Source organism: Coregonus lavaretus (genome assembly GCF_964263955.1).
Source record: "Coregonus lavaretus genome assembly, chromosome: 2".
Classification (NCBI taxonomy): domain Eukaryota; kingdom Metazoa; phylum Chordata; class Actinopteri; order Salmoniformes; family Salmonidae; genus Coregonus; species Coregonus lavaretus.
In genome coordinates, this window is record NC_139989.1 from 11569669 (window position 1) to 11596942 (window position 27274).

The 27274-nt window shown below is 43.0% G+C and overlaps 1 protein-coding gene across 1 annotated transcript in view; it reads right to left on the reverse strand.

The window, feature by feature from the left end:
• The window catches only part of LOC311150305 (E3 ubiquitin-protein ligase HECW1-like), a gene marked incomplete at both ends in the record, with an annotated part of 68814 nt that extends 65707 nt beyond the window's left edge, over nucleotides 1–3107 (reverse strand). Inside the window, 3 exons of the mRNA XM_084187708.1 lie at nucleotides 204–311; nucleotides 718–1048; nucleotides 3081–3107. Of these exons, the coding sequence (XP_084043834.1) occupies nucleotides 204–311; nucleotides 718–1048; nucleotides 3081–3107 (466 nt within the window). The remainder of the gene's footprint in view (nucleotides 1–203; nucleotides 312–717; nucleotides 1049–3080) is intronic.
• Nucleotides 3108–27274: the final 24167 nt, after the last annotated feature.

Below are 27274 nucleotides of genomic sequence, written 5' to 3' on the forward strand. Positions count from 1 at the left end.
GTAAATACTGACAGAGGGGGGTGAAATTAGCTATCAACTCTCCTAAGGATAAACAACATGCTCTACATGCAGGATATGCTACAATGCTGAACTTCAAATATCCTACGTAGTGATAAAACAACAGGAACAGTCTCACAATATTTGCTACCAGTTGACCTGTCGACATTTAAAAGTGTGATTTTAAAGGAGGTAGGTTTACTTACAATCTGCAAAGTAGGAGCAGGTATCAATCTTCCACACTATCTGGCCCTTGTGGGAGCCGTTCACTCCTCGGTTCTTATAGTCCAGAAAGTTCTCAGACAGGACCTCATCTAAAAGAACAGGAACATCATACACAATGTTACAGTATATATTATAGCTTCTATATTCTTTTACATGCTCACTGTAATCAAAGCTTTCTGTGAACTTGACAAATGTAATTTGGGAAAAGCTATAAACACCCCACTGGGCACACACTGGTTGAATCAACGTTGTTTCCACATCATTTCAATGAAATTACATTGAACCAACGCGTGGAATAGACGTTGAATTGACTTCTGTGCCCAGTGGGATTAGTCATCATGGGCAAAGTTTGGACGATCATTCTGATGTTTGGCTGAGAGTGATATTGTCATATGAAATGTTTTATTTGTCAATCAAATTGTATTTGTCACATGTGCCCAATACAACTGGTGTAGGCTTGACTCATGCCATTGACTCATCAGAAGCTCCACCCACCTATGAGGTACATGCCGATCCAGTCTCCGGCATCCACCTCCTCCTTGATGTCCCAGCAGATGAGCATGTCCTGGGACTGGCCGATGGCGTAGTGGGAGGTGCTGACGGTCAGCGTGGAGCGGCTGTCTGAGGTGACCAGGTCAGCGTCGCTGGTGGAGCGGGGATGCAGGGCCAGGGCGGTGGCGTGGTCATGCCGCGGCCCACCGTTGGGGTACTGCTCGGGGCTGTAGCTGTAACGTGCCCCAGCATCCTTGCAGCGCCGCCGACTCTGGGCACATCGCGACGGCGACGCCATGGCGGCCAGGCCCAGGAACCTGTTCTGGTACAAGTTCTGGAGGGAGGTACAGCACACACACCATGTACTACTGGGTAATGTAACTACAGGAAGATGTGTTGGATGATTCATGTGTGAGATAATACAGCTACCCTGTCTGATGTAAATCCAGCAACTTTAAATCATGAAGTAAATTAGGGACATTGTTGCTGGTGTACTTAGATTACATTCTGACTGGGGTCTGTTGAGATTGTAGGGCACAATGGGCACTCTACCCATTGCCAATCTACTTAGACATCGAAGCTCTTTCGCGTGGCATTAAAATACTGATAAGAGCAAATGTAAACATAAGTGAACGCTCCTCGGTCATTCAGAGGATTCAGAGCCATTCCACCCAGTGGCAGCAGCAGCCATTTGGCACTCTGTTCTACATCACCATAAACATGGAGGTTGTTAACTGTTAGCAGCAGGACAATCACAGTAATTCATAGGAGCTGGCAGAAACATTTGGGCAAACACACACATTCGTAATGGACGCTAACGATGTGTGGGAAGAGTGTGGGGGAATGGGTTCCACTGATGGAAATGTTAATCTGATGGTAGAGCTGTGAGGTGCGATCTGGGTCTTGTTCAGTAGGGAGTGAACATTTTGCATTTTTTTTTAAACTGGGAGGTGTTAGTAAAACTTGTCCAATAAGAACACTGATTTTCGGTTACTGTTGCGAAATGTTTTTTGTGCAGTGTGCCCCACTGAACACTGCCCTGGTGTTGTAGGTTGTTAGGGGTTGGTGGACACATTAGTAAGTGAATGATATGTCATCCAGCCCACCAAGGTCATGGTGGGGAGGTGTACACACTGTATACATTCCATTCTAATGAGCAACCATTACGGGTGCCTTCTTCTGCTGAAGGTTGTGACTGATTACATGATGAATATTGATCATATACAGTCATATGCAATTTCACTTTTAATAACCACTGCTATGACCTCTGAAGTGGAACACAAGACCCTAAAATAATGACCTTGGTTTGGTAATGTTTAGTTTAAATGGGTATTTTCCACATTGGATGTGGGTTTGGTGTAGGCCTACAATTGGAAGGAGATAGGGAAAACTATCTAATCCAGTCTGGTGTGTCTTCACATTGTCCAAGATAGCATCCTCCTAAGGAAGCGTTCACATCCTTGCACAATGAGGGCGATGATGAACTAGGCTACGTTTGCTTGTGTGTGTTTTGATCACACAAACCCCACACAATCCCCAGAGATCTTTATCTTTTACACATAGAACACCAATATAGGTATCTGGCCTAAGGGCACCCACAGACACAATCCTCACAGTAAACAGCCTGGAGTGAACAATCCACGGTGTAGCCTACATGCAGGGCCAAAATAAAAAGTCCTATCTGTGTGTTGGAAAGCAACCCTCCCACAGTAGAAGAGGTATAGACAGACAGCTCTGCCTCTAGAGACACCTGGTAATCTAACTCCCCCTACGAAAGAACACCCTAACTTCTCAGTGAGATTACCATCACTTTATTCAGCTTTAGGCTGGTTTACTCCAACACATCTTTAGTGAAAAGGCCTGATCCTTGCTAATATTGAAAGGCGTACCTGTTTCTCTAGTTTTTGTTCATTATAGAGTCATTCAGAATCCAAGCAATGTGTATGGCCAGTTAGAGCCAACTGTAGGCCAGTTAGTCTATTTAATAGTGATATCAAAACATCACTGCACATCTCGTACTGTATGCTGTCATTCTTACATTTATTGGGGGGTTGTCTGTAGGTTAGTTAGTTGGTTTAGGTCATTGTCAATCTATTTCAATGGATTGGAGTTGAGCACCTTTACCATCTAAGCACACACAGGGGTAAGGGCTAGACCCCAAGCAGAGACATCATGGTGACCGTGACTGGGCATTGGACACTGGACCTGGGTACTTTAGTTGTAACACCATATGAGACACAGCTAGAAACACAAACACATTAAGTGAAGACACCACAGATGGACCACGATGCTGTTATGGAGCGCAGCGTGATAGGTGTGATGGCTGATGGGTAATGGTGACGGCACAGAGCGAGGAGGACACTGACCTTAACACTACACAGGTTCAGCAGCATTATGTGTCGTCAACTCAAAGCACATCAAATCCTGAGGAAAAGGTAATGGGATTATTTAGCATGGAAAGCAACACAGTGCAATCACAGTTTATATGATTGACTATATGATTGATTACATGATTATATGGTATTTTGTGTAGCATATCCCTAAATAACTAAGATAACTAAACTGTCTGTTTTTCTATCACTGTAGGGTTACATAGTTCATGGTAGCTGTGAACTGGTGTGTATGGATGCCACTGCTCTTTCAAAACGTAAACATACAGTAAGTAGCCATTTAAAACTGGATTATACAAATCAGATGTCTGAAAACGTGAACACTAATATACTGTATGACAGAGTCAATTATGGGGGAAAAAATCTATACAATATCGGGATATTATTTTTGACGATATAGGCTATCGTATCGTTTTTACAATATTGCAATATTATTTTTGCGCTAGTTTGCAGAACCTGCACCAGAACTCCAGTATTTCTTCTTCATAGCTTGTTCTCCATCTTCTTTTTAAATAGGGGGCCAATTTACTTTAAGCACTTTTATTTCCATGACTGATCAAAACTCATTCTCATAGCTCTCTCTTGTCCCTCTGCAGCAGACATATGGTGAGCAATACAGCATGTTTGGAACATCGAATCACAATAAAATCACAGTATTGATATATAGAATTGTGAGAATCGCAATACATGTCATATCGCCACCTAAGTATCGTGATAATATCATATCATGAGGTCCCTGGCAATTCCCAGCCCTATCATAAATGTGTAAATACTGGAAACAGCATAAACTGGTGATGCTAGTGGCATGAGAAAGTGAGCAGTAGCTCAGGAGTTTTCATACTTCATCTTCATCAGACAAAATATGAATCATTGAGACACAGAGCATTATGACAGAGGCAGACAAACACACACAGATTAGATCAAGGACATACTGACCATGTTAAAACAGACAGACAGAAAAAGATAGGAAGAACCAGAGACAGAAGCAGAGACGTAGACTCAGATATAAAGAAACAAAGAAACAGGACAACAAGAGCGTAGATCCTTTGCGTACAGTTTAGAATCTATACATACGGCAGCAAATACATTGCTTCAAGTACATTGAAGAACAGACCACCCCATATGCATTTGCTGATGACCACATGACAGGGAAGTAAAAACTAATCCTGCAGAAGAAAGTTAGACAAAACAAGCCGGGCTGTCGTTCTCTTAGTATCTCTTCCTTCTATCTCTCTGTAATTATCTTTCTCTCTGCCTCTTCCTACAGCGCTTAAGTGATTTAAACAGCGTATGAGATGCACGGCTCATCGGGTTTCAAATGTTATTCGTGCTAAGTGGGAGCTAAGCACATTTCTATTCTCTTCTGGAGGAGTCAGTGCGCTCTCATCAGCATTGATCGTTCAGTAACAAGGCTAATGGAGTCGGACAACAGCCGAGAGAGAGAGGTAGAGAGAAATCCTTCCACCGTTGCTAGTGTGGGACTACTGGAGGCGAATTCCCCTGATCTTCAGGAAACCACCTGATAGGCAGACAGAAACACTTCACTTACTCATAGCCTATATACTGCATAAAACATGATATTCTAGCTTCACCTACACATAAATCAAATACAAAAATCTCATTTTATTTGTCACATGCTTCGTAAACAACAGGTGTAGACTAACAGTGAAATGCTTAATTACAGTCCCTTCCCAACAATGCAGAGAGAAAAATAGAACAATTATAACACAAGGAATAAATACACAATATGTAACAATAACTTGGCTATATACACGGAGTAACAGTACTGAGTCAATGTGCAGAGGTACGAGATAATTGAGGTAGATATGTAAACATAGGTAGGGGTAAAGTGACTAGGCAACAGGATAGATAATAAACAGTAGCAGCAGCGTATGTGATGAGTCAAAAGTGTTAGTGCAAAAGTGTTCAATGCAGATAGTCCGGCTAGCTATTTAGCAGTCTTATGGCTTGGGGGTAGAAGCTGTTCAGGGTCCTGTTGGTTCCATCGGTAATGCTTGCCGTGCGGTAGCAGAGAAAACAGTCTATGACTCGGGTGGCTGGAGTCTTCGGTTAAGAGCGTTGGGCCAGTAACCGAAAGGTTGCTGGTTCAAATCCCTGAGCCGACTAGATGAAAAACTGTCCATGTGTCCTTGAGCAAGGCACTTTACCTTAATTGCTCCTGTAAGTCATTCTGTATAAGAGCATCTACTAAATGTAAAAAACGCAAAATAAAAAGCTATAGGGTCTTGTCTTAGGATGTATACAGATAATGAGTGTGTAGAGGATTTTCTGTATAGTGCAACAGTGCAGCAAGAACGTGATAGGCTGTAACAGGGCAAGAGCTCACAGTTGAATTGTACTGTTGAAGGAGACACAGATCGCATGAGTGCACCAGGGAACAGGGTTCCCCACTCACAGGCTGACACTTTAGGCAGGAATCCAATGAGACACTGCTGGTTGAATCTCAATAGTATTTCCCCTCTCCTTGACTCTTTCGCAAAATTGTCATAGGGAAGCGAGGAGAGCAATGGAGGTTCCTCTCCTCAGATGTTCTCCTCTAACGCTTTCCTCGCTCCCTGTGACAATTTTGAGGAGGTGGAGAGAGGGAAGGAAGAGAGGACTGCTGAAGAGGATTAGAGGAAGGACTTCACCCACTGCCTCCCTCCTTTGAGACAACACACAGAATCACAACAGTAGGGCCATACTTTAACATTCACACCCAGTATTGTGTGAGTATTAATCCCACTCTGACAATTCATTGGAGGCGGTTAATGCTAAACTCCATTACGGATTACACAACACACTGCCATGCAGTGTCATCATGGGAGATCCATGCACACAGTGTTATTCCCATGCCGTGTCAGGTCTAAAGCCCTATGGACCTCATTAGATAGATAACATACCCAGCAGCGCGCTGTGTCTCGGTGGGTTTAACAGGGTACCACATCTCCAGGGGGAAGACATGGCATTCATTTCTACCAGGGCTGCTTCCTGCCTGACACTGGCATAATTAGCCCATATAATTACATTTAAGAAAGAGGAATTTGAATTCCATTCACATACAGAAGGAATGACTGTTGTTTTATGGGGCTGACACTTACTCTTTATCTATCTCTTCCTCAACAACATCTCAGTTAGCCTCATGGTTAATTGCCCCTGACTTATCCACAAAGACAATGATAGTCTTCCCACGCTCTTCTTCAAATGTTAATAGATCTAAATGGGAAGCTACTGTAAGAGGCTTTGTTCTTATTCCTGCTCAGCCATGAAAGTATGTTCTAGAACAGGGATGGGCAACTTTGACGGGGGTGTGGCTCGTTGGTTTCTTTGTTTTGATTAAAATAAAACGCTATCTTCATCTCTCATGTATTTGCATACATATACAGTACAAGGCCGTATATGTGGATTTATGGACATGAAGCATGTCAATATTTTATTGGACACCAGATATTGAATACCAATATCTGTTGGAGAAGGCATGCAACACTATCAGACCAGGGAAACAGATTAAATCTACTATTTCTGCTCTACCTCTTTTCACATAAGCGACAATTGGACATTTTCCTACGATAGCCATTTTTGTATGGTATCAATTGCTAGACGGTTTTAACGCACAATCCCAACCTGTATTAAATGCTACTGAGAAGTGACTCTCTCTATGCATACCAGGTTGGCTGTTCACATTCACCATCCTCCTAACACTGTGATGAATCAAGGCAGCTCTACAAGGTGCTGCTGTCTTCCTGGCATGGTGTTAATAATCCCCAAGATGGCTGCCCCATGCAGAGACTCTTCCTCATTGAGGTAGGTACTGTAGGTCTGTGTGCTTTCATTGACTCATTGTCAAGGGTTTATGTCATTCTACCCTCACAGCAAAACGCTGACCGTGTTAGATTGTGCTATAGCCTATATTTTCCAATAAAGAGCTGACGAAGTCTCGTGAAAATGGTTTCACTCTAACCAACTTCCCTCTGACGTCAATCCAACATAATCCCATCTGCATGAAATACATATGTTCTCATTTGAAGTGAAAAGAGTTTCCCCTGAGGTAATAAAGGATGGCATACCTTAGGTTGACTGTGACAGTTCTTCCTCAGTCATTTTCTGTGTTAAACATATTGCAGGCCCAGTGGGCAGTGGACCAAAAACAAAGGTTCCTCGTCAGAATAGGCTTTTCAAGTATATACATTTACATTTACATTTACGTCATTTAGCAGACGCTCTTATCCAGAGCGACTTACAAATAGGTGCATTCACCTTATAGCCAGTGGGATAACCACTTTACAATGTTGTTGTTGTTGTTGTTGTTGTTTTGTTTTGGGGTAAGGGGGGGGTAGAAGGATTACTTTATCCTATCCCAGGTATTCCTTAAAGAGGTGGGGTTTCAAATGTCTCCGGAAGGTGGTGAGTGACTCCGCTGTCCTGGCGTCGTGAGGGAGCTTGTTCCACCATTGGGGTGCCAGAGCAGCGAACAGTTTTGACTGAAGCGTAGCATTAAAACGTGTTTCTATATGGGTCAGCTTTTGTCTAAGAGAGTATTTTATATTTTGCCTCTGGCTTGTTCTATGTTTCAACATCGTACACAAACAAGCAGATGTATTTTTATCTACATGGTATTTACATCTCAGACTGATGACCAAACAACAACTGGATATTGCCTGTACACAGGCCCCATTGATTTACAGATGTCGGATTTGGAGAAACAATTATACAATTGGGCAGCAGATCAATGCCTCTAAATCATTGTACTAGCTAGAAAGAGTATGTTTTGTGACTTTAACAGAAATCCCTCGTTGTTATTGGATAACCCTAAGATTATGGCCAGATTTCCAATGAAGTAGAGTCCGTTCTTTGGTTCTATATAGACAGAATTCAATCAGCAACCTATGCACCAATAAGACTGTTCTGAAACATTCATAAAGACTAAAATCCATCCAAATGTGTTGGTCCCAGGCCAGGCCTGTTTCTAACTAAACCAATAAGATTCAAAATCAGGGTACAAGCTAGCGGAGGACAGGTCCTGGGGGTGATTATTAGAAGTACTGTCTTTTCCTCAGAGCCACCTTCACACATTTACTGACAGCAGCCTTCTCCACACTATCAACCTCGAAACCTCATTTAGAAACCAAAGCCACTGCACCACTTATTAGCTCATCATGTGGTATATGTATTGCCCTCAGAACAGCCTCAATTCGTCGGGGCATGGACTCTACAAGGTGTCGAAAGCGTTCCACAGGGATGCTGGCCCATGTTGACTCCAATGCTTCCCACAGTTGCGCCAAGTTGGCTGGCTGTCCTTTGGGTGGTGGACCATTCTTGATACACATGGGAAACTGTTAAGTATGAAAAACCCAGCAGCGTTGCAGTTCTTGACACAAACCGGTGCGCCTGGCCCCTACTACCATACCCCGTTCAAGGGCACTTACATTTTTGTCTTGCCCATTCACAATCCATGTCTCAATTGTCTCAAGACTTAAAAATCCTTCTTTAACCTGTCTCCTCCCCTTCATCTACACTGATTGAAGTGGATTTAACAAGTGACATCAATAAGGGATCATAGCTTTCACCTAGATTGAACTGGTCAGTCTATGTAATGGAAAGAGCAGGTGTCCTTAATGTTTTGTAAACTCAGTGTATGCCTGTATGATTTGTCTCATATTAGAAGGGTAATCCAATTCAATACCAATCTTAACTCTCTTCATGTGAGATGAATATGTGTTCATCTGTAATGTGCATCAGTGTTGATGTGTAATACTGGACTGAGGTTGACTCAGGCTCCCTATGGTATGACGTTATGAAAAGACACTTACGGAAATTGAGGCAATAGTATTACTGCATAGCATTGGTCACCAACCTTTTCTGAGTCAAGATCACTTTCTGAGTCAAAATGCAGCTGATATCTACCTCTCAGATTTGTTTTGAACATGACTTAAAAAACTTAAGCCTATGCAACATTAACCTATTAAAAATAGTTATGTAGAAATGAGGTTTGTGCAGTAGGCTATAGGCCCAATACATTATCACTGCATATTGGCTTTGCTTTAATTGCCCTGCCAATGCATTGTTGTTCGGACCATTTTTTTAAATTATATTTCAAATTTTGAGGTAGGCTATATGATCACACTGGTAATAGATCAGTTGTATTACTTGTGAGGCACAGCTGAGTGACAATACATTTAAATAATTTGCTTTTTATTTTTATTTTACTGGGCTGATGGTGCCTGCATCTGATGGTCAGTCTCAGCGGAGGGAGAGAGCAGTAGACTGAGGGTCCGCCTCTCAACATCCCTCTGCTCTCCCTTTGCTCCACTGACACTGACCAAAAAGGGACACCGTCTTCCAGCTGATGGCGAAACTCGAGTCGCACCGCATGCACAAATTCATGTTGTTACTCCTATGAACAGAGAAAGTGAAATATTCCTTGGTATTAAAAAAGATCCAAGCCACTAATAATAACGCAAGCCTCTATTGATACACTTTCCTACTCATTTATTATAGCTGCAGAGCTGGTTGTAACGCGAGTGGAAGTAGGAAGAACGCACATTTTATGGCTTATAAAAGTGTTGAATACAAAGTGTTGACAGTGCTGAGTAAGAACTTAAACATGAACTCACTCATAAAAAGAGCAGCTCTTTGCTGTATTAGTTGACAGTCTCTCTCTAGTCATGGTTTTAAAAGTTTTGAAATGTCACAGTATCCACTTTGCTGTAGCTTTCTTTAAAGCCTGCTACGTTACTGCAGACACGGTAATCTGAGCCATCCGATTGGCCAGCGGTAGGCCTATAGTGCACTTGATTTGCTCTCCGGGCCCGCAAGGGAAGGCAGAGTTTGTACCTTTAGACACATGAAATGTTTCAAAATCGGAACGCTTTACATACCTGGCGCGCAGGGCAGCTGAATCGAATGCATCTATCACTTTTACAGAAATATTTGGCGATCGACTAGAAATGCCTTGGAGATCGACCAGTTGGTGACCACTGCTGTATAGTGTAGTGTCAACTCAGCACATGAAGAGAAGAGCCAGGGTAAAAAAACAAGTTTTGTTTTACACTGCTAATAATGTACTGTAACTGTAAGGTTTCTTGCTATTTTTTTAGCTTGGCAATTACTTTTGTTTGAGAGGGGCAACACCTAGGTCCTAGGTTGTGGTATGCTACAAGAATCAGTGAACATCTATGTACACTTGAGATTACTGATGAAACTAAAGCAGGAAGCACAAGTGACTCGGTCAATAAAGAAGTGGTCAGATTACGCAGATTCTAAACGACAGGACTGTTTTGCTAGCACAGACTGGAATATGTTCCGGGATAATAGAACCACGTATCCATCATTAAGTAATACCTGATGACATAGGGCACTTCAAACAAGACCAAGCCCTAGTCGCCTGTCAAGGGAGCTTCACAGGTAGGCTAAACCTCTAAAATGAGTTCCATTTCTGTGTGTCTGTTCGCATCACACTCAACCTGCTCTAGTCTATGAGCCAGGTCAGTTACAGCTGAGTCATCAGTAGCCACATTAAAACCAGTTCAGCTGCTATCTCTTGGCAGGTCACCCTTCATCAGTGTCAAGATGCATCTAGTCCAGTCAGTGGAGTGAAGGAGGGAGGCTGGCGTTGGCGTGACACTGACAGTCACGTTTGACTGGTTCGGGTCAATGGGAAGGGAAGGGAAGGGACACTGGGAGAGTGGCACATCCCTACTGGGTCAGACACTGTCAGGTCACTTACACTGGGCTGTTCAGTCTGTGTATCCTAGTAAGCCAGAGAGCAAACTACCTTCCAGTGTGTTGTTGTCTAGTATTTACTGTCTCTCTGTCTGTGAAAAGGAAGATGGAATCGAAGACAACACAGAAATGAGACATTTAGGGTTCCATCGGCTATTGGCAAATGTATAACTCATGGGAGCTTAACTTACTGAAAAGTGAACAGCGACACTTTCATTGGCTAGAGCTACTGTATATACTTTAGACTGCTTCATCAAATATTGACAACTTTGATGAGTTTGGGATAAGGTTGTAACATGGTTACTGCAAGAACAAGAACAAAAGTAAACAACATCTGCAGAGCAGCCTAAGTATGTGTACCGCTTCTAAATAGCCAATATAGCAACTGGGCACTTCTGTCTCAATCCCATTTTCAGTAGCCTACATGGAATTAATAATACACTATTTTAGAGCAAGTTAGTAAATGTTCCATCAAATTATATTTACCTTGAGTATTGCCACGAAAGAAAGATCACAACTAGGCCTACATATGTCAATAGAACTATGTAAATTACTCGGTTTGATTATTTCGTGTAGGCATATTATCCCCATTTGGTACAGTGGACAATAAACATGTTGTTGTTTGTCAACAAACTATACCTGTGAGTGTGGCCCAGTTAACGTGAATGACTGGGGTCTTTTTCAACGAGAGGATTATGAGGGGAGTCCCACACAAAGGAATAGGGGACTGCCTCGCGTGCTGCCAGAATAACACTCCGGCGGATGCTGTGACATCGAATGAGAAAGTGACATTGAATAAATCCAGATATGCACTGTTTTTGTCACACTGTCAGTAGACTGCCGCAACACATATTCTATCAGTATTATGAGCGAAGTACATCCCCATAAATTCGCCTGCTATGCAATGTATCCAGTTAGAGCGATCCATCAACAAAAGAGCGACAACGCAACATACCTGGGATAAAATAACTTGTCGGTGAATCATACTCCAATTGCAAGCAATAAATCCAAACGTGACTATCAAATCGAGCAGTGGATTTCATAGAAATCCATGTTTAAAACGTAGAAATTGAAGCCCAAACGTCCCGGCTGATGTCGACGCATGAGTAGAGCATATTCCCATCCGATAGCTAGTCTCTGGGTACCAAGCGGCAGGACCAATCACAAGCTGTCTCCTCACATGCGCTACTTTCCCTCCGCCTCGCTGCTGCCCCAACCACATCCACTTTACTACAGGACCAAACCGAAAGTGTCAGATGAGCTGATGCCATGCACAAATGTCGGGGATATTCGGAGGAAATGCCTGCTAAATCGAGCCACCAGCCTTTCTGAACCATCACAGGTAATGCAATAATATTCCCTGGTAAGGTTGGCAACATACTTTGAAATGGAACACAAAATGCAGGTTGAATTACTGTAGGCCTACATCAAATGCCTATAATATCACATCAGCTACCATAAATGCAGGGTTCAGATTCCACGTGAGTGTCATCATATTGATCCTGGATGACTACCTTTTCCATGCATTAGATGTAACTGATGTGTAGGGTACATTTTATCAGGATAATACAGATTTGTTGTCTGCATATAGGCTAGTAAACAGTAGCTAATACAATGACTCCTAAAATGAGGAAATACTATAGCCATACTCATAACATTACAAGGGATGGACTATTTACAACACATGACATGGTGTTAGAATTTTTGTAATATATATTATACTGAACAAAAATATAAATGCAACATGCAACAATTTTAAAGATTTTACTGAGTTACAGTTCATATAAGGAAATCAGTCAATTTAAATACATTCATTAGGCCCTAATCTATGGATTTCACATGACTGGGCAGAGGCGCAGCCATGGGTGGGCCTGGGAGGGCATAGGCCCACCCACTGGGAAGCCAGGCCCAGCCAATCAGAATGAGTTTTTCCTCACAGACAGAAATACTCAGTTTCATCAGCTGTCCGGGTTGCTTGTCTCAGACGATCCCGCAGGTGAAGAAGCCAGATGTGGAGGTCCAGGGCTGCTGTGGTTACACGTGGTCAGAGGTTGTGAGGCTGGTTGGACGTACTGCCAAATTCTCTGAAACGACGTTGAAGGCAGCTTATGGTAAAGAATGGAACATTCAGTTCTCTGGCAACAGCTCTGGTGGACATTCCTGCAGTCAACATGCCAATTGCATGCTCCCTCAAAAATTTAGACATCTGTGGCATTGTGTTGTGTGACATAACTGCACATTTTAGAGTAGGCTTTTATTTTCCCTAGCACAAGGTGCAACTGTATAATGTTCATGCTGTTTAATCAGCTTCTTGATATGCCACACCTGTCAGATGGATGGATTATCTTGGCAAAGAAGAAATGCTCACTAACAGGGTTGTAAACAAATTTGTGCACAACATTTGAGAAAATACGCTTTTTGTGCGTATGGAATATTTCTGGGATCTTCTATTTCAGCTCATGAAACATGGGACCAACATTTTACATGTTGTGTTTATATTTTTATTCAGTATATACAGTTGAAGTCGGAAGTTTACATACACTTAGGTTGGAGTCATTAAAACTAATTTTTCAACCACTCCACATATTTCTTGTTAACAAACTATAGTTTTGGCACAAGTGCATGACACAAGTAATTTTTCCAACAATTGTTTACAGACAGATTATTTCACTTATAATTCACTGTATCACAATTCCAGTGAGTCAGAAGTTGACTGTGCCTTTAAACAGTTTGGAAAATTCCAGAAAATGATGTCATGGCTTTAGAAGCTTCTGATAGGCTAATTGACATCATTTGAGTCAATTGGAGGTGTACTTGTGGATGTATTTCAAGGCCTACCTTCAAACTCAGTGCCTCTTTGCTTGACATCATGGGAAAATCAAAAGAAATCAGCCAAGACCTCAGAAAAAAAATTGTAGACCTCCACAAGTCTGGTTCATCCTTGGGAGCAATTTCCAAAGCCTGAAGGTACCACGTTCATCTGTACAAACAATAGTACGCAAGTATAAACACCATGGGACCACGCAGCTGTCATACCGCTCAGGAAGGAGATGCGTTCTGTCTCCTAGAGATGAACGTACTTTAGTGCGAAAAGTGCAAATCAATCCCAGAACAACAGCAAAGGACCTTGTGAAGACGCTGGAGGAAACAGGTACAAAAATATCTATATCCACAGTAAAACAAGTCCTATATCGACATAACCTGAAAGGCCGCTCAGCAAGGAAGAAGCCACTGCTCCAAAACCGCCATAAAGCCAGACTACGGTTTGCAACTGCACATGGGGACAAAGATCGTACTTTTTGGAGAAATGTCCTCTGGTCTGATGAAACGAAAATAGAACTGTTTGGCCATAATGACCATCGTTATGTTTGGAGGAAAAAGGGGATGCTTGCAAGCCGAAGAACACCATCCCAAACGTGAAGCACGGGGGTGGCAGCATCATGCTGTGTGGGTGCTTTGCTGCAGGAGGGACTGGTGCACTTCACTAAATAGATGGCATCATGAGGAAGGAAAATTATGTGGATATATTGAAGCAACATCTCAAGACATCAGTCAGGAAGTTAAAGCTTGGTCGCAAATGGGTCTTCCAAATGGACAATGACCCCAAGCATACTTCCAAAGTTGTGGCAAAATGGCTTAAGGACATCAAAGTCAAGGTATTGGAGTGGCCATCACAACTGAAGAAATAAAAGCTGAAATAATTCATTTGTTTGATCTCTGTAATTGCAAACAAAGGTTTCTGTACCAAATATTAAGTTCTGCTTTTCTGATGTATCAAATACTTATGTCATGCAATAAAATGCAAATTAATTACTTAAAAATCATACAATGTGATTTTCTGGATTTTACAGACCTCTACATGCTTTGTAAGTAGGAAAACCTGCAAAATCGGCAGTGTATCAAATACTTGTTCTCCCCACTGTAGTTGTACTCTCACACAGATGCTGGTGGCATAAGCTAGCGGAGCTAGTTTGAAGCTTAGTCAAAGGGATCAAGCTGGTGGCATTGGCTACTGGCGTTAGGTCGTACTTTAGGCTCGTAAGCATTAGCGTTGTGTTGATGGAGACAGTGGCACTATATTGCAAGAGACATACAGTAGATGGAACCCACACATACTGTAGGTAGTTACATGGCTCCCAGTTCGGTTCTCCCCTCGCTAAGTAAACTTAACTCCGTCCATATATATATATATATATGTTTTTTACCTTTATTTAACTAGGCAAGTCAGTTAAGAACAAATTCTTATTTACAATGACGGCCAAACCCGGAAGACGCTGGGCCAATTGTGCGCCGCCCTATGGGACTCCCAATCACGGCCGGTTGTGATACAGCCTGGAATCGAACCAGGGGGTCTGTAGTGACGCGTCGAGCACCTAGATGCAGTGCCTTAGACCACTGCGCCACTCGGGAGCCCGACATTATTGACACTTTACAAAGATGAGCAATAATTACTGTATAAAATAAATGATACAAATACTGAGCTATATTGTATGCAAAAAAAAATGGGAAATTACACTGTTCAAAAAAATAAAGGGAACACTTAAACAACACAATGTAACTCCAAGTCAATCACACTTCTGTGAAATCAAACTGTCCACTTAGGAAGCAACACTGATTGACAATAAATTTCACATGCTGTTGTGCAAATGGAATAGACAACAGGTGGAAATTATAGGCAATTAGCAAGACACCCCCAATAAAGGACTGGTTTTGCAGGTGGTGACCACAGACCACTTCTCAGTTCCTATGCTTCCTGGCTGATGTTTTGGTCACTTTTGAATGCTGGCGGTGCTATCACTCTAGTGGTAGCATGAGATGGAGTCTACAACCCACACAAGTGGCTCAGGTAGTGCAGCTCATCCAGGATGGCACATCAATGCGAGCTGTGGCAAGAAGGTTTGCTGTGTCTGTCAGCGTAGTGTCCAGAGCATGGAGGCGCTACCAGGAGACAGGCCAGTACATCAGGAGACGTGGAGGAGGCCGTAGGAGGGCAACAACCCAGCAGCAGGACTGCTACCTCCGCCTTTGTGCAAGGAGGAGCAGGAGGAGCACTGCCAGAGCCCTGCAAAATGACCTCCAGCAGGCCACAAATGTGCATGTGTCTGCTCAAACGGTCAGAAACGGACTCCATGAGGGTGGTATGAGGGCCCGACGTCCACAGGTGGGGGTTGTGCTTACAGCCCAACACCGTGCAGGACGTTTGGCATTTGCCAGAGAACACCAAGATTGGCAAATTCGCCACTGGCGCCCTGTGCTCTTCACAGATGAAAGCAGGTTCACACTGAGCACATGTGACAGACGTGACAGAGTCTGGAGACGCCGTGGAGAACGTTCTGCTGCCTGCAACATCCTCCAGCATGACCGGTTTGGCGGTGGGTCAGTCATGGTGTGGGGTGGCATTTCTTTGGGGGGCCGCACAGCCCTCCATGTGCTCGCCAGAGGTAGCTTGACTGCCATTAGGTACCGAGATGAGATCCTCAGACCCCTTGTGAGACCATATGCTGGTGCGGTTGGCCCTGGGTTCCTCCTAATGCAAGACAATGCTAGACCTCATGTGGCTGGAGTGTGTCAGCAGTTCCTGCAAGAGGAAGGCATTGATGCTATGGATTGGCCCGCCCGTTCCCCAGACCTGAATCCAATTGAGAACATCTGGGACATCATGTCTCGCTCCATCCACCAACGCCACGTTGCACCACAGACTGTCCAGGAGTTGGCGGATGCTTTAGTCCAGGTCTGGGAGGAGATCCCTCAGGAGACCATCCTCCACCTCATCAGGAGCATGCCCAGGCGCTGTAGGGAGGTCATACAGGCACGTGGAGGCCACACACACTACTGAGCCTCATTTTGACTTGTTTTAAGGACATTACATCAAAGTTGGATCAGCCTGTAGTGTGGTTTTCCACTTTTAATTTTGAGGGTGACTCCAAATCCAGACCTCCATGGGTTGATACATTTGATTTCCATTGATAATTTTTGTGTGATTTTGTTGTCAGCACATTCAACTATGTAAAGAAAAAAGTATTTAATAAGATTATTTCATTCATTCAGATCTAGGATGTGTTATTTTAGTCTTCCCTTTATTTTTTTGAGCAGTGTATATTATTTTATAGTAATACAATTGCTCAGAGAAAGAGATTTTGTTTAATAAGTAACACTTTTTTCTCAAAAAGGTAGGGGTCAAAATGATTGACACCTAAAGATTCTTATAAATAAAGTAGTCAAAAGTTTAGTATTTGGTCCCATATAGCTAGCACGCAATGACTACATCAAGCTTGTGACTCTACAAACTTGTTGGATGCATTTGCAGTTCGTTTTGGTTTTGTTTCAGATTATTTTGTGCCAATAGAAATGAATGGTAAATAATGAGGTGTCATTTTGTAAACAAGAATAGAATGTTTCTAAACACTTGTACATTCATGTGGATGCTACCATTATTATGGACAATCCTGAATGAATTGTGAATAATGATGAGTGAGAATGTTACAGAGGGTCAAAGATCATACCCCCAATCAGACCCCCAAGACATGCTAACCTCTCACCATTACCAATAACAGGGGAGGTTAGCATGTCTTGAGGGAAAATAATAATACTACCTCTAACTACTACACACTCAAACAAATTACGTACAGGAGTCTAGGCCAGTAGAATATACCCTTAGCATAATATACTATCGGTATATGCATTTTATAGGTATATGTAATATAGTATAGGTATGTATTTGGGGCCAAATCCACCCCAAATTCCCCATTGCGATTCACATAGATAGATGGTGCACCCCAGGACCAAATCACGAGTTCATGACCATTTCTATTAAGACCTCTTAATGTATCCTGAGAGACGCCCTCCAATGGATCTACAGCAATTCACAGGACACAACACCCCTATATAACTGACTAGAGTAGGCTACAAAGTTGCCTAATAAATCAGACTGTGATACCAGCTTTCTGGTTTACAGTCTGAAATAAAGCACTGCAAAAACTTAGCACATTTCCTTACAAGCCAGAATGTTGAATACAATTACATTTGAACTTACTCTACCGGTTGTCTGTGTGGTTTGTCATTTTGAGAGAAAATATCCACAGGAAAGTATTATTTACTTGACTTTTTAGAGCGCTGGTACTGCTGTTGAGATTTCTATCACCTGGCACATGCGCAAAACCATGTAAACACCTGAAAGACTTCGGTTAGTATGCATGCATCGTGGTGCCAGGATAACAACCTCTCCCTCAACGTGATCAAGACAAAGGAGATGATTGTGGACTACAGGAAAAAAAAGAGGACTGAGCACGCCCCCATTCTCATCGACGGGGCTGTGGTGGAACAGGTTGAAAGCTTCAAGTTCTTTGGTGTCCACATCACCAATGAACTATCATGGTCCAAACACACCAAGACAGTCGTGAAGAGGGCACGACAAAACCTATTCCCCCTCAGGAGACTGAAAAGATTTGGCATGGGTCCTCAGATCCTCAAAAAGTTCTACAGCTGCACCATCGAGAGCATTCTGACTGGTTGCATCACCGCCTGGTATGGCAACTGCTCAGCCTCCGACCGCAAGGCACTACAGAGGGTAGTGCGTACGGCCCAGTACATCACTGGGGTCAAGCTTCCTGCCATCCAGGACCTCTATACCAGGCGGTGTCAGAGGAAGGCCCTAAAAATTGTCAAAGACTCAAGCCACCCTAGTCATAGACTATTCTCTCTGCTACCGCACGGCAAGCGGTACCGGAGCACCAAGTCTAGGTCCAAAAGGCTTCTCAACAGCTTCTACCCCCAAGCCATAAGACTCCTGAACAGCTAATCATGGCTACCCGGACTATTTACACTGCCCCCCCCCCCCCCCCCCCCCCCCCCCCCCCCCTGCCCCACCCCATCCCCCTATTTTACGCTGCTGCTACTCTGTTTACTATTTATGCATAGTCACTTTAACTCTACCCACATGTACATATTATTTAAACTACCTCATCTAGCCGGTGCCTCCGCACATTGACTCTGTACCGGTACCCCCCTGTATATAGCCTTCCTACTGCTACTTTATTTTACTGCTGCTCTTTAGCTATTTGCTTTTATTTTTTATTTTTCTTAATTAACACTTTTTTATTTTACATTTTTCTTTAAAAAACTGCATTGTTGGTTAAGGGCTTGTAAGTAAGCATTTCACTGTAATGTCTACACCTGTTGTATTCGGCACGTGGCAAATAAAATTTGATTTGATTTGATTTGATGGAGAAGGAGTGGGGAGGAAGATAAAGAGGGAGTTCTATTAACACAATCATTCATATGGAGTTTATCCCCCTTTTGTTGCTATAACAGCCTCCACTCTTCTGGGAAAGCTTTTCCGCTAGATGGTGAACATTGCTTCGGGGACTTGCTTCCATTCAGCCACAAGAGCATTAATGAGGTTGGGCACTGATGTTGGGCGATTAGGCCTGACTCGCAGTCGGCGTTCCAATTCATCCCAAAGGTGTTCGATGGGGTTCAGGTCAGGGCTCTGCAGGCCAGTCAAGTTCTTTCACACTGATCTCGACAAACCATTTCTGTGTGGACCTTGCTTTGTGCACGGGGGCATGCTGAAACAGGAAAGGGCCTTCCCCAAACTGTTACCACAAAGTTGGAAGCACAGAATCGTCTAGAATGTCATTGTATGCTGTAGCGTTAAGATTTCCCTTCACTGGAACTAAGGAGCCTGAACCATGAAAAACAACCCCAGACAATTATTCCTCCTCCACCAAACTTTATAGTTGGCACTATGCATTGGGGCAGGTAGCGTTCTCCTGGCATCCACCAAACCCAGATTCGTCCGTCGGAGGCGTTAGACATCCCGGGTAACCGTGCCCAGCCTTATTCAGCACAGCTTAATGGACAGAGTCTCCACTCATTGTCACAGGTACGCCTATAGCAGAGCTCTGTGGTGATGGAATGGACAGCGCCTCTGTTCAGTTGGAAATAGATATCTCCCCTTTTGGGAATTTTTGACAGGTTATAGGCACAGTTCAATACACCGACATTGTCATTTTTGCCTCAGTGGATTGCCGTTAACTTTTTCTGCCCAAAAAGTTTACGCAACTGAGTGGCTGCGAGGGGAACATTTCTGGCCCAGTAACCTAAATGGAAATGGGATAGCATGCTTAAACCTTGGTATTATATATATGGCTTAAAACACGTAACCACCTAAGCTTGCCAAACATATATATCCTAATCCTTTGTTTTTACTGCCTGGTGGCACAACACAAACTCAACAAACAAACACTCAACTCTTATTTTGAAGGTTGGACAAGATATGCATATGGCCAATGAGACAGGACTACAGATTCTGCCCCACCCACATCACCAGTAATGAGAAATTACTTATTTTCTCTTTTTTTTTTTTGCAATATGTAGGCTGCTTCCAACTAAATACAAAAACAACTTGTTTTTTGGTATTATGGATTTGAAGACATGAAAAGTTAAACAAATTAATTTGACTTGGAAATTGAACAATCCAGTTGTTTTCATATTTTGTCTTCTACATTAGAAAAATAAAATGATGTGGAAAAGTAGGAAATCAAAGCATTTTGCATTTGATCATTTTGGGCTTTGAAATTGGCAAAATAAAAAAAATAGCCATTTGTTGTTTTTGTTTTAAATATATATATATATATATATATATATATATATATATATATATATATATATATATATATATATATATATATATATATATATATATATATAATGTACAAATATAGAGATTCATTTCCTCTTGTTTGGCCTTGCCCAGATGAAAGGAAATAGGAATTATACATAAGCACACGGACCCTTAACAGACTCTGGCATTTGTTATTTCATAATACAAACCATGTTTGATAGCACAGCGATAGAACCGTTAGATGGCAATGTTATCAAACCATGTTTGTAGCAAACAATTACTCTGTGGTTTGTGTGTGAAAGGAGAGAACTCCGACGATAGCTAAGCTCACAGGCACGTCGTCCCTTGAAGGCAATTTGGCAATGCAAGTCTGCGTTTAGGCTGCGTTTACACAGGCAGCCCAATTCTGATATTTTTTTCTCACTAATTAGTCTTTTGATCAATCAGATCATCTCTGAAAAAGATCTGACGTGAAAAGGTCTGATGTGATTGGTCAAAAGACCAATTAGTTGAACAAATATCAGAATTGGGCTGCCTGTCTAAACGCAGCACGTGTGTGTTTGTTTCATTAAGTCATTCACAAATCTTGAAGTTCCTTCTAATATCTGTTCACAACCATGCCCAACCACTCCAATCATTTGTGTTTGCAAATTCACTGTCTTCAGCTAGCTTGGTGGCTAACTGATGCGGCTAATGGTATTGAGGTAATTATCTCACCTGCCATTTTGAAATAGGTGTTCCCAAATGATTGCCTTCTCTTCTATCCACATCATGTCTCTAGACTTTCTCTACAACTGCTGTTTTAAAACAAATCCCACCTTCTCTTCCACAGAGTCATAAATACATTTTTGAATAGCACATGGAACTTGCCTGAGTCAACCATTTAGCCTGTGAATAATTAATCTGTCTTGTTAATGTGTTTTATGTAAGGTGTGGACCACTGATGATGTTCCTGATGATTCATTCATATTACTATGACAGAGCAGAGAGATATAGAGGTTCTGATGGTAACAACAGACTCCATTTTAGAACATGGGCATGATGAAAAGGATAACACTCATCCTCCTCTTCTGATCTTTGAAGCTGTGGCTGCCTGGCACATATATTTTTATTGCTGTAATAATTCATAGGCTTGTACGCTATTGATCATATCGACTTCAGTTTGTAAATCACAGGTTGTGTGAAAGTCAGATTATATGAGGACCGACATATATCAATATTCTAGTGGATGACTTGATGAAGGCTACAAAAGTTTCGAAATAGATTCTAGGTTTTCTCATAGACATGATGATATTTCTCCGTAAAACTCTTAACATTCCACTGAGGAGAATTGATTGCTTTATAACGACCTGCCTAGGTTTTAATATCTTTCTAAATAAGCTAGGATACTGGATATTAGATTGCATATTATATACCTTTGTAGGGGTGATATTGCCATGGCAGTATATTTTGGGATGCTACTGCCCAGTGACAAATAGAGCTGGTTTATACTGACATCTGGCGGTAACAGTCATCATTACAGCCATATTAGGGGCTGTGTATTCACATCAAATACATGACTTGTTGACCTAGGCATGAATCTATCTGTAGTGATTAAGGTGGGTGAAAGACATAGCAGGGCTTGCACCAGCAATGTTGTGGCTACAGGAGAGCACACTACCACCTGTTCCATAGCAGTCCAGATCTCTTGGCAGAGTCCGTATTACACTTGCATGCAGGAAGGCTACACTATTGCCACTGTGCACAATCACAATGTGAATAGGGGAACACCTCCAACATAGAACAGGAAGACATGCAGGGATCCCACTGCTGCCACCAATGTAGCGATTGAAGGGGAACAGTTTGCATTGTTGGTTTATAAAGCACAGTATGTTCCAAACCGTGGATTGTCCATCCATTTTGGGTTAGAGAACAAAAGGGGACACTGAAGGGAATTAGTTTGCTTTCATTCTCTCACTTTCATCCCTTAACTAAACTGAACAGAAATGACAACTTCCTTCTGGCATAATTTAAGAATCTATCGTGGCTCTCTAAAATTATAGCTTGTGTTTCTACCCAAACTGTGATTTATACGCCAGAGACTAAAGTGTTGTAGTTACACATCAAGTGGCCCAATCGTAAGGGCCACTTATTCTGAAATGGGGCCAATGAAAGCTAACGCCGAGAAGATGGCTCTTATTTGTTCTTTATTGATCCATCCGGAGCATTAAACATTCCCCTCACGCTAGCGTCTGTATCCACAGCAGTGAACACTGAGATGAGACACAGTTTCATCTGCACCGCTGGCATGCAAGTAAATGGACTTGATCCGATGGCGACTTCATGTTGTGTGACTCGAAGTTTGATACGCTGCATGATGGTAGGGTATGATGATTAGATAGTAATGTGGTGAGATAGTGCGAGAAGCACTCGAGTCTCACTTGACTTCTTCTTGTTTTGGTTTCAAGAGGGACATAAGAGAAATTACATCCCTGGACACTCAGCTCAAGAGCAGCAGATAGGGTGTGAGACAAGAATATGGTGAAATCAGAATTATTCTGAGCCTCTGTTGTTGCCTGCGGTTATTTTCCCCAGATAGAGAGCCGATTGAGAAGCTACGTCCCTCTTCATCTCCTCTTACTTTCTCTCTCTCCATCTTCTCTCTGTCAGTCCCCGGCCATTAAACTTGACTAATTGGCGGCTTAAAAGAAGAAACGCTTCCCTGCAATCTATTTATCCTTTAACTACACATGACATCAAAGTGGGGGAGATTAAAGGGGAGGAACAGATTTGGGAGGCGAGAGTGGCGATGTTTGAAATGAAGATAGAGGAGTGGGGGCCACCGCATGGGGGAAGGGGACGGTGGCACCGTGGACACCCACGCCAGGATGGCCCGGGCCCGGGGGAGACTGACTGGCTGCTCCCCTGGCCCAAGACACTTCCCCATTCACTGGTTTAACTATTGCAGCTGTCTCCGTCCCTGCTCTGGGCCGTTGTCCCAGTGCGGTACGACTAGCTACCACCAGGGGGCAGTATGGCCATTTCTGGGTTGACATTTGTTTTTTTAGAAGTATTCAGACTGTTGGCTACAGACTCTCTTGCACTCTCTCTCGCTCTCTTTCTCCGCTCTCCTCAAGTCTCTCTGCTCTCTCTTGGCTTTCTCATTGTGTATAATGACGAATGTTAAGTAATAAAAGCTGCAGGTGATTTCATCCACACCAGCCCCCCTCCATATTTACCTAGAGGGGGGCTGGGGCCGGCACCAGTAGTATTGGCTTCATCTCTATCCAACTCCATTGCATCATCCTTCCTGCATAAATTGAACATCACATATCACCAAGCTACTCCTCTAAAGAAGACGAATCAAACTGAATATGGAGGATGTGAATATTCCCTGACAAAGTACTTCTGCCGCTGATCAAAGGATGAAAGATTTCACCCTCTATTCGTCTCAATGACTTTAGATTTAAATTCCTGCTGCCTGATCTTGAGTGTTTCCACTCGGTGATATAGCAACACTGCACATAATAAGAGTGCAGTGAATTCTCCTCTTCATATCTCTCTCTGTCTTTGTTAGCTGACAACCAGGAGAGAGTCGAGATGATAGAGTATGACATGTTCACAAAAATCTTAGGGACAAAGTTCAGGTTGAAATTGGAATATTAATCTAAATGCCTTTCCCCTTGCTAGCTGTTGCCCTTCCCTAATGCACTGTACATGTAGTAGAAGACTTCCTGGAAATGTAATAGCTAAATGTAAAGCTTGTCTTCCCGTCTTCAGTGTCATCCCATACAGTACTCACGTGGCCCTAGCCTGCGTTTCCAAATATTATTTGGTGGCCCTAGCCTGCGTTTCCAAATATTATTTGGTGGCCCTAGCCTGCGTTTCCAAATATTATTTGGTGGCCCTAGCCTGCGTTTCCAAATATTATTTGGTGGCCCTAGCCTGCGTTTCCAAATATTATTTGGTGGCCCTAGCCTGCGTTTCCAAATATTATTTGGTGGCCCTAGCCTGCATTTCCAAATATTATTTGGTGGCCCTAGCCTGCATTTCCAAATATTATTTGGTGGCCCTAGCCTGCGTTTCCACATTATTTTGTGTGTGGACTTATTTTATTTCCTCACCTACACAGAGGCAAAAATTGAATTTATTTTCTTTCCCTTCAGCCTTCAGTGTGAAGTTTCTCTATAGCATGTCCCCAAGAAGGCCACAACACTGAGGACTAAGGACGACCACCATCCCAGCTAATGAAGGGCCCAAGCCCCCAAAGTGCCTGAGAACAGGGGTACAACTCTGTTTCTGTGACAAAGAGCTGACGCCTTTTGTGTGTCTGCCATTGCAAAGCTTGTGTTATGTTCCTCCTTGGCAGCCATTCTGCATTCTTTTCCCCCAACATTGCTACGTTGCGTTTCCCGCGCTCCTCCACACCTGCTACTTCCACCGTCGTCACGGCACTGGCTCCTCCACGAGGCAGACAGTTACATTGTAATTACCACACAGGGCCTCTGGAGAGAGGCACACAGCCTTTCCGGCAGCCATGTTTCTTTATTTATTTAGTTGGCTCAGGAAACGTAATTATGAAAAGTCAAGTAATGCCTGTCTAGGCTTTTTTGTCATTTGATATTGTGCCAATGTCTGTTTTGGGAAATGGTGCATAGTGCCAGTTGGTTGGCGGTGGCGCTGGTGATGTCATTAGAGATAATTGGGACTCCAGAAACAGGATGCTACTTGCATCGGGGATATTATTTTTAGCCATGTGCTGTCATTTTGCTCTTGAATATCCTCGACTTGTAAACATCCCAATTAGTTAGACAAATGAGAATGGGGGCTGTTTGAGGAGAAAAAATGAAAGCCCAAGAACTTTTGATGGATGGAAAACAAACTATTCATAGCCTGCTCAGGCTTCCTAGATGAGAGGTTGGTTCAATCCTCTGTGGTGTTTTTCTGTCTCCCTTTTGTAATGAGTAACTCATGGTCGATAGAACAGGTGTTGTGACCTTCCTCATCTCTTCAATGACAGGCATACTCGACTCCATGTCTAAAAGTTTGAACAAAAGAGTGACTGATTCATTCGTTACAGTTCATGCACTTCACTCACTTAATGATTGCGAGGTAAATCTTGGCTGTCGCTCATTTTCGAAAGAGTATAATGGCGTAGAGCGCTGGAGTGAGGAAAAAAACACTAATATTACAGTAGATGATCATAACAGTGACTGTTAGTGCTCATTGGATGTTACTTCGCAACGTCTCCTTGGATCTATAATTGAGTCCAGGGCACCAAGGCCTCATAAAAATGTCATTACGTCTCGAGGGTTGCAGTAAGAGATGAGAAATTGTCATAATATCGGCTGATTTCTTCTGATGTGTCCCTATGGCATCTCATCACCAGCCGAGAGTCTCAGCGTGTACTTGGCCTGCTCTACTGTAACTCTTCTCTTAGCTTGTAATGAACCATAATAATTAAGTCCAAAAAGGACTGTGTGCATTAAGTTCTTGCATTCATATGTGAGTGTGATTCCATTAGGCCTGGGCAGACCGTGTGGTGTGAATGGCTAATGGACACATTGTGTGGAGCTGAGTAAATGAGCAATGGGGGCCAAATGCGGCAGCTGGAGCCAGCAGCTGGGCTTTGTGTGTTCAGTCAAAGCCAAAGTCACCCACATCAGGAGCTCCAGTGTCACCCACACCCATTCATCTCAGCTCTCAACCCCAGTCACTATTACTCACAATGGGAAATACAGCCTTTGGCTGTGCAAAAAGGGAATGCTAGCAATCTGGTTTTAAACCTATCTTTACCCTTAACCACACTGCTAACCCTAATGCCTAACCCTGACCTTAAATGAAGACCAAAAAGCACATTTTGTTTTCATGAATGTTTACGATAAAGCCAATTTTGACTTTGCAGCTGGCCCATCTAGCGGAAATCGCTCAGTTCTGCCTCAAGAACAAGACTCATCCCAATAAACGTCAACCTGTGGATGTTGACCCTACAGAATAATGCTGGTTCAAGTGACTTTTGGTTCATGCCACTTACTGAGAGACCAGACACCTTGGCACAGTGAGTGAGAGGAAGTGTAGTGTAGTGCAACCATATTGCTCATCTCACACATCAGTGGAGGAGAGCAATGAAAGGTTGTCTGTCGACGTGACATTAGTAGCATATAAAAGAGCTGTGCTTTGGACACGCAAGTCACACACACATGCACTCAAGAACATCATGAAAGAAAGCACATTTTATGTGCACGCACACACACACACCCATCACTCATGTGCCATCTCTATTACACACACACACACACACACAATGGAAACATTGCCCCCCTCCCTCCACTCTCAGCTCAGGGTGAGTGAGCACGTCCCTCCCTGAAGGAATAATTTCATGCTCCTGCATTAGAATAATTTGTTTGGCATGGAAATCACATGGGCAGGGGGCATGTGCCCATCGGTGAAACCTGTTTGATCATCATTAGAGACACTGGAGGGGGCGTCGGCTGGTGGGGCGGCAACTCTGTCTTCAGACTGCACCGGAGACTACTGTGGAGAGAGTCGGCTGTACATAATTTCAGTTGCAAACACTGAAGTGTGCAGATTCTTCGGCATGGATCTGTTGGCATGCGGACAGATGCTCCAACAAAAGTGTGGGGAAGTTCTTAAAAAGCTCAGTCCAGAGACTGTGAGACCACCTGATAAATTACTAGCCCTCTCTCTCTCTACCTCAACTTGCTCATCTGTTAGGCATTTGCCTTTAATATTGATCCCTGTGGTGTAATTCCTATCCTCATTGTGTTAAACTAAAAGTTTAACTTCTCTGCTTTTTTACTTTCTTTGCTGCTGTTCTATCTTT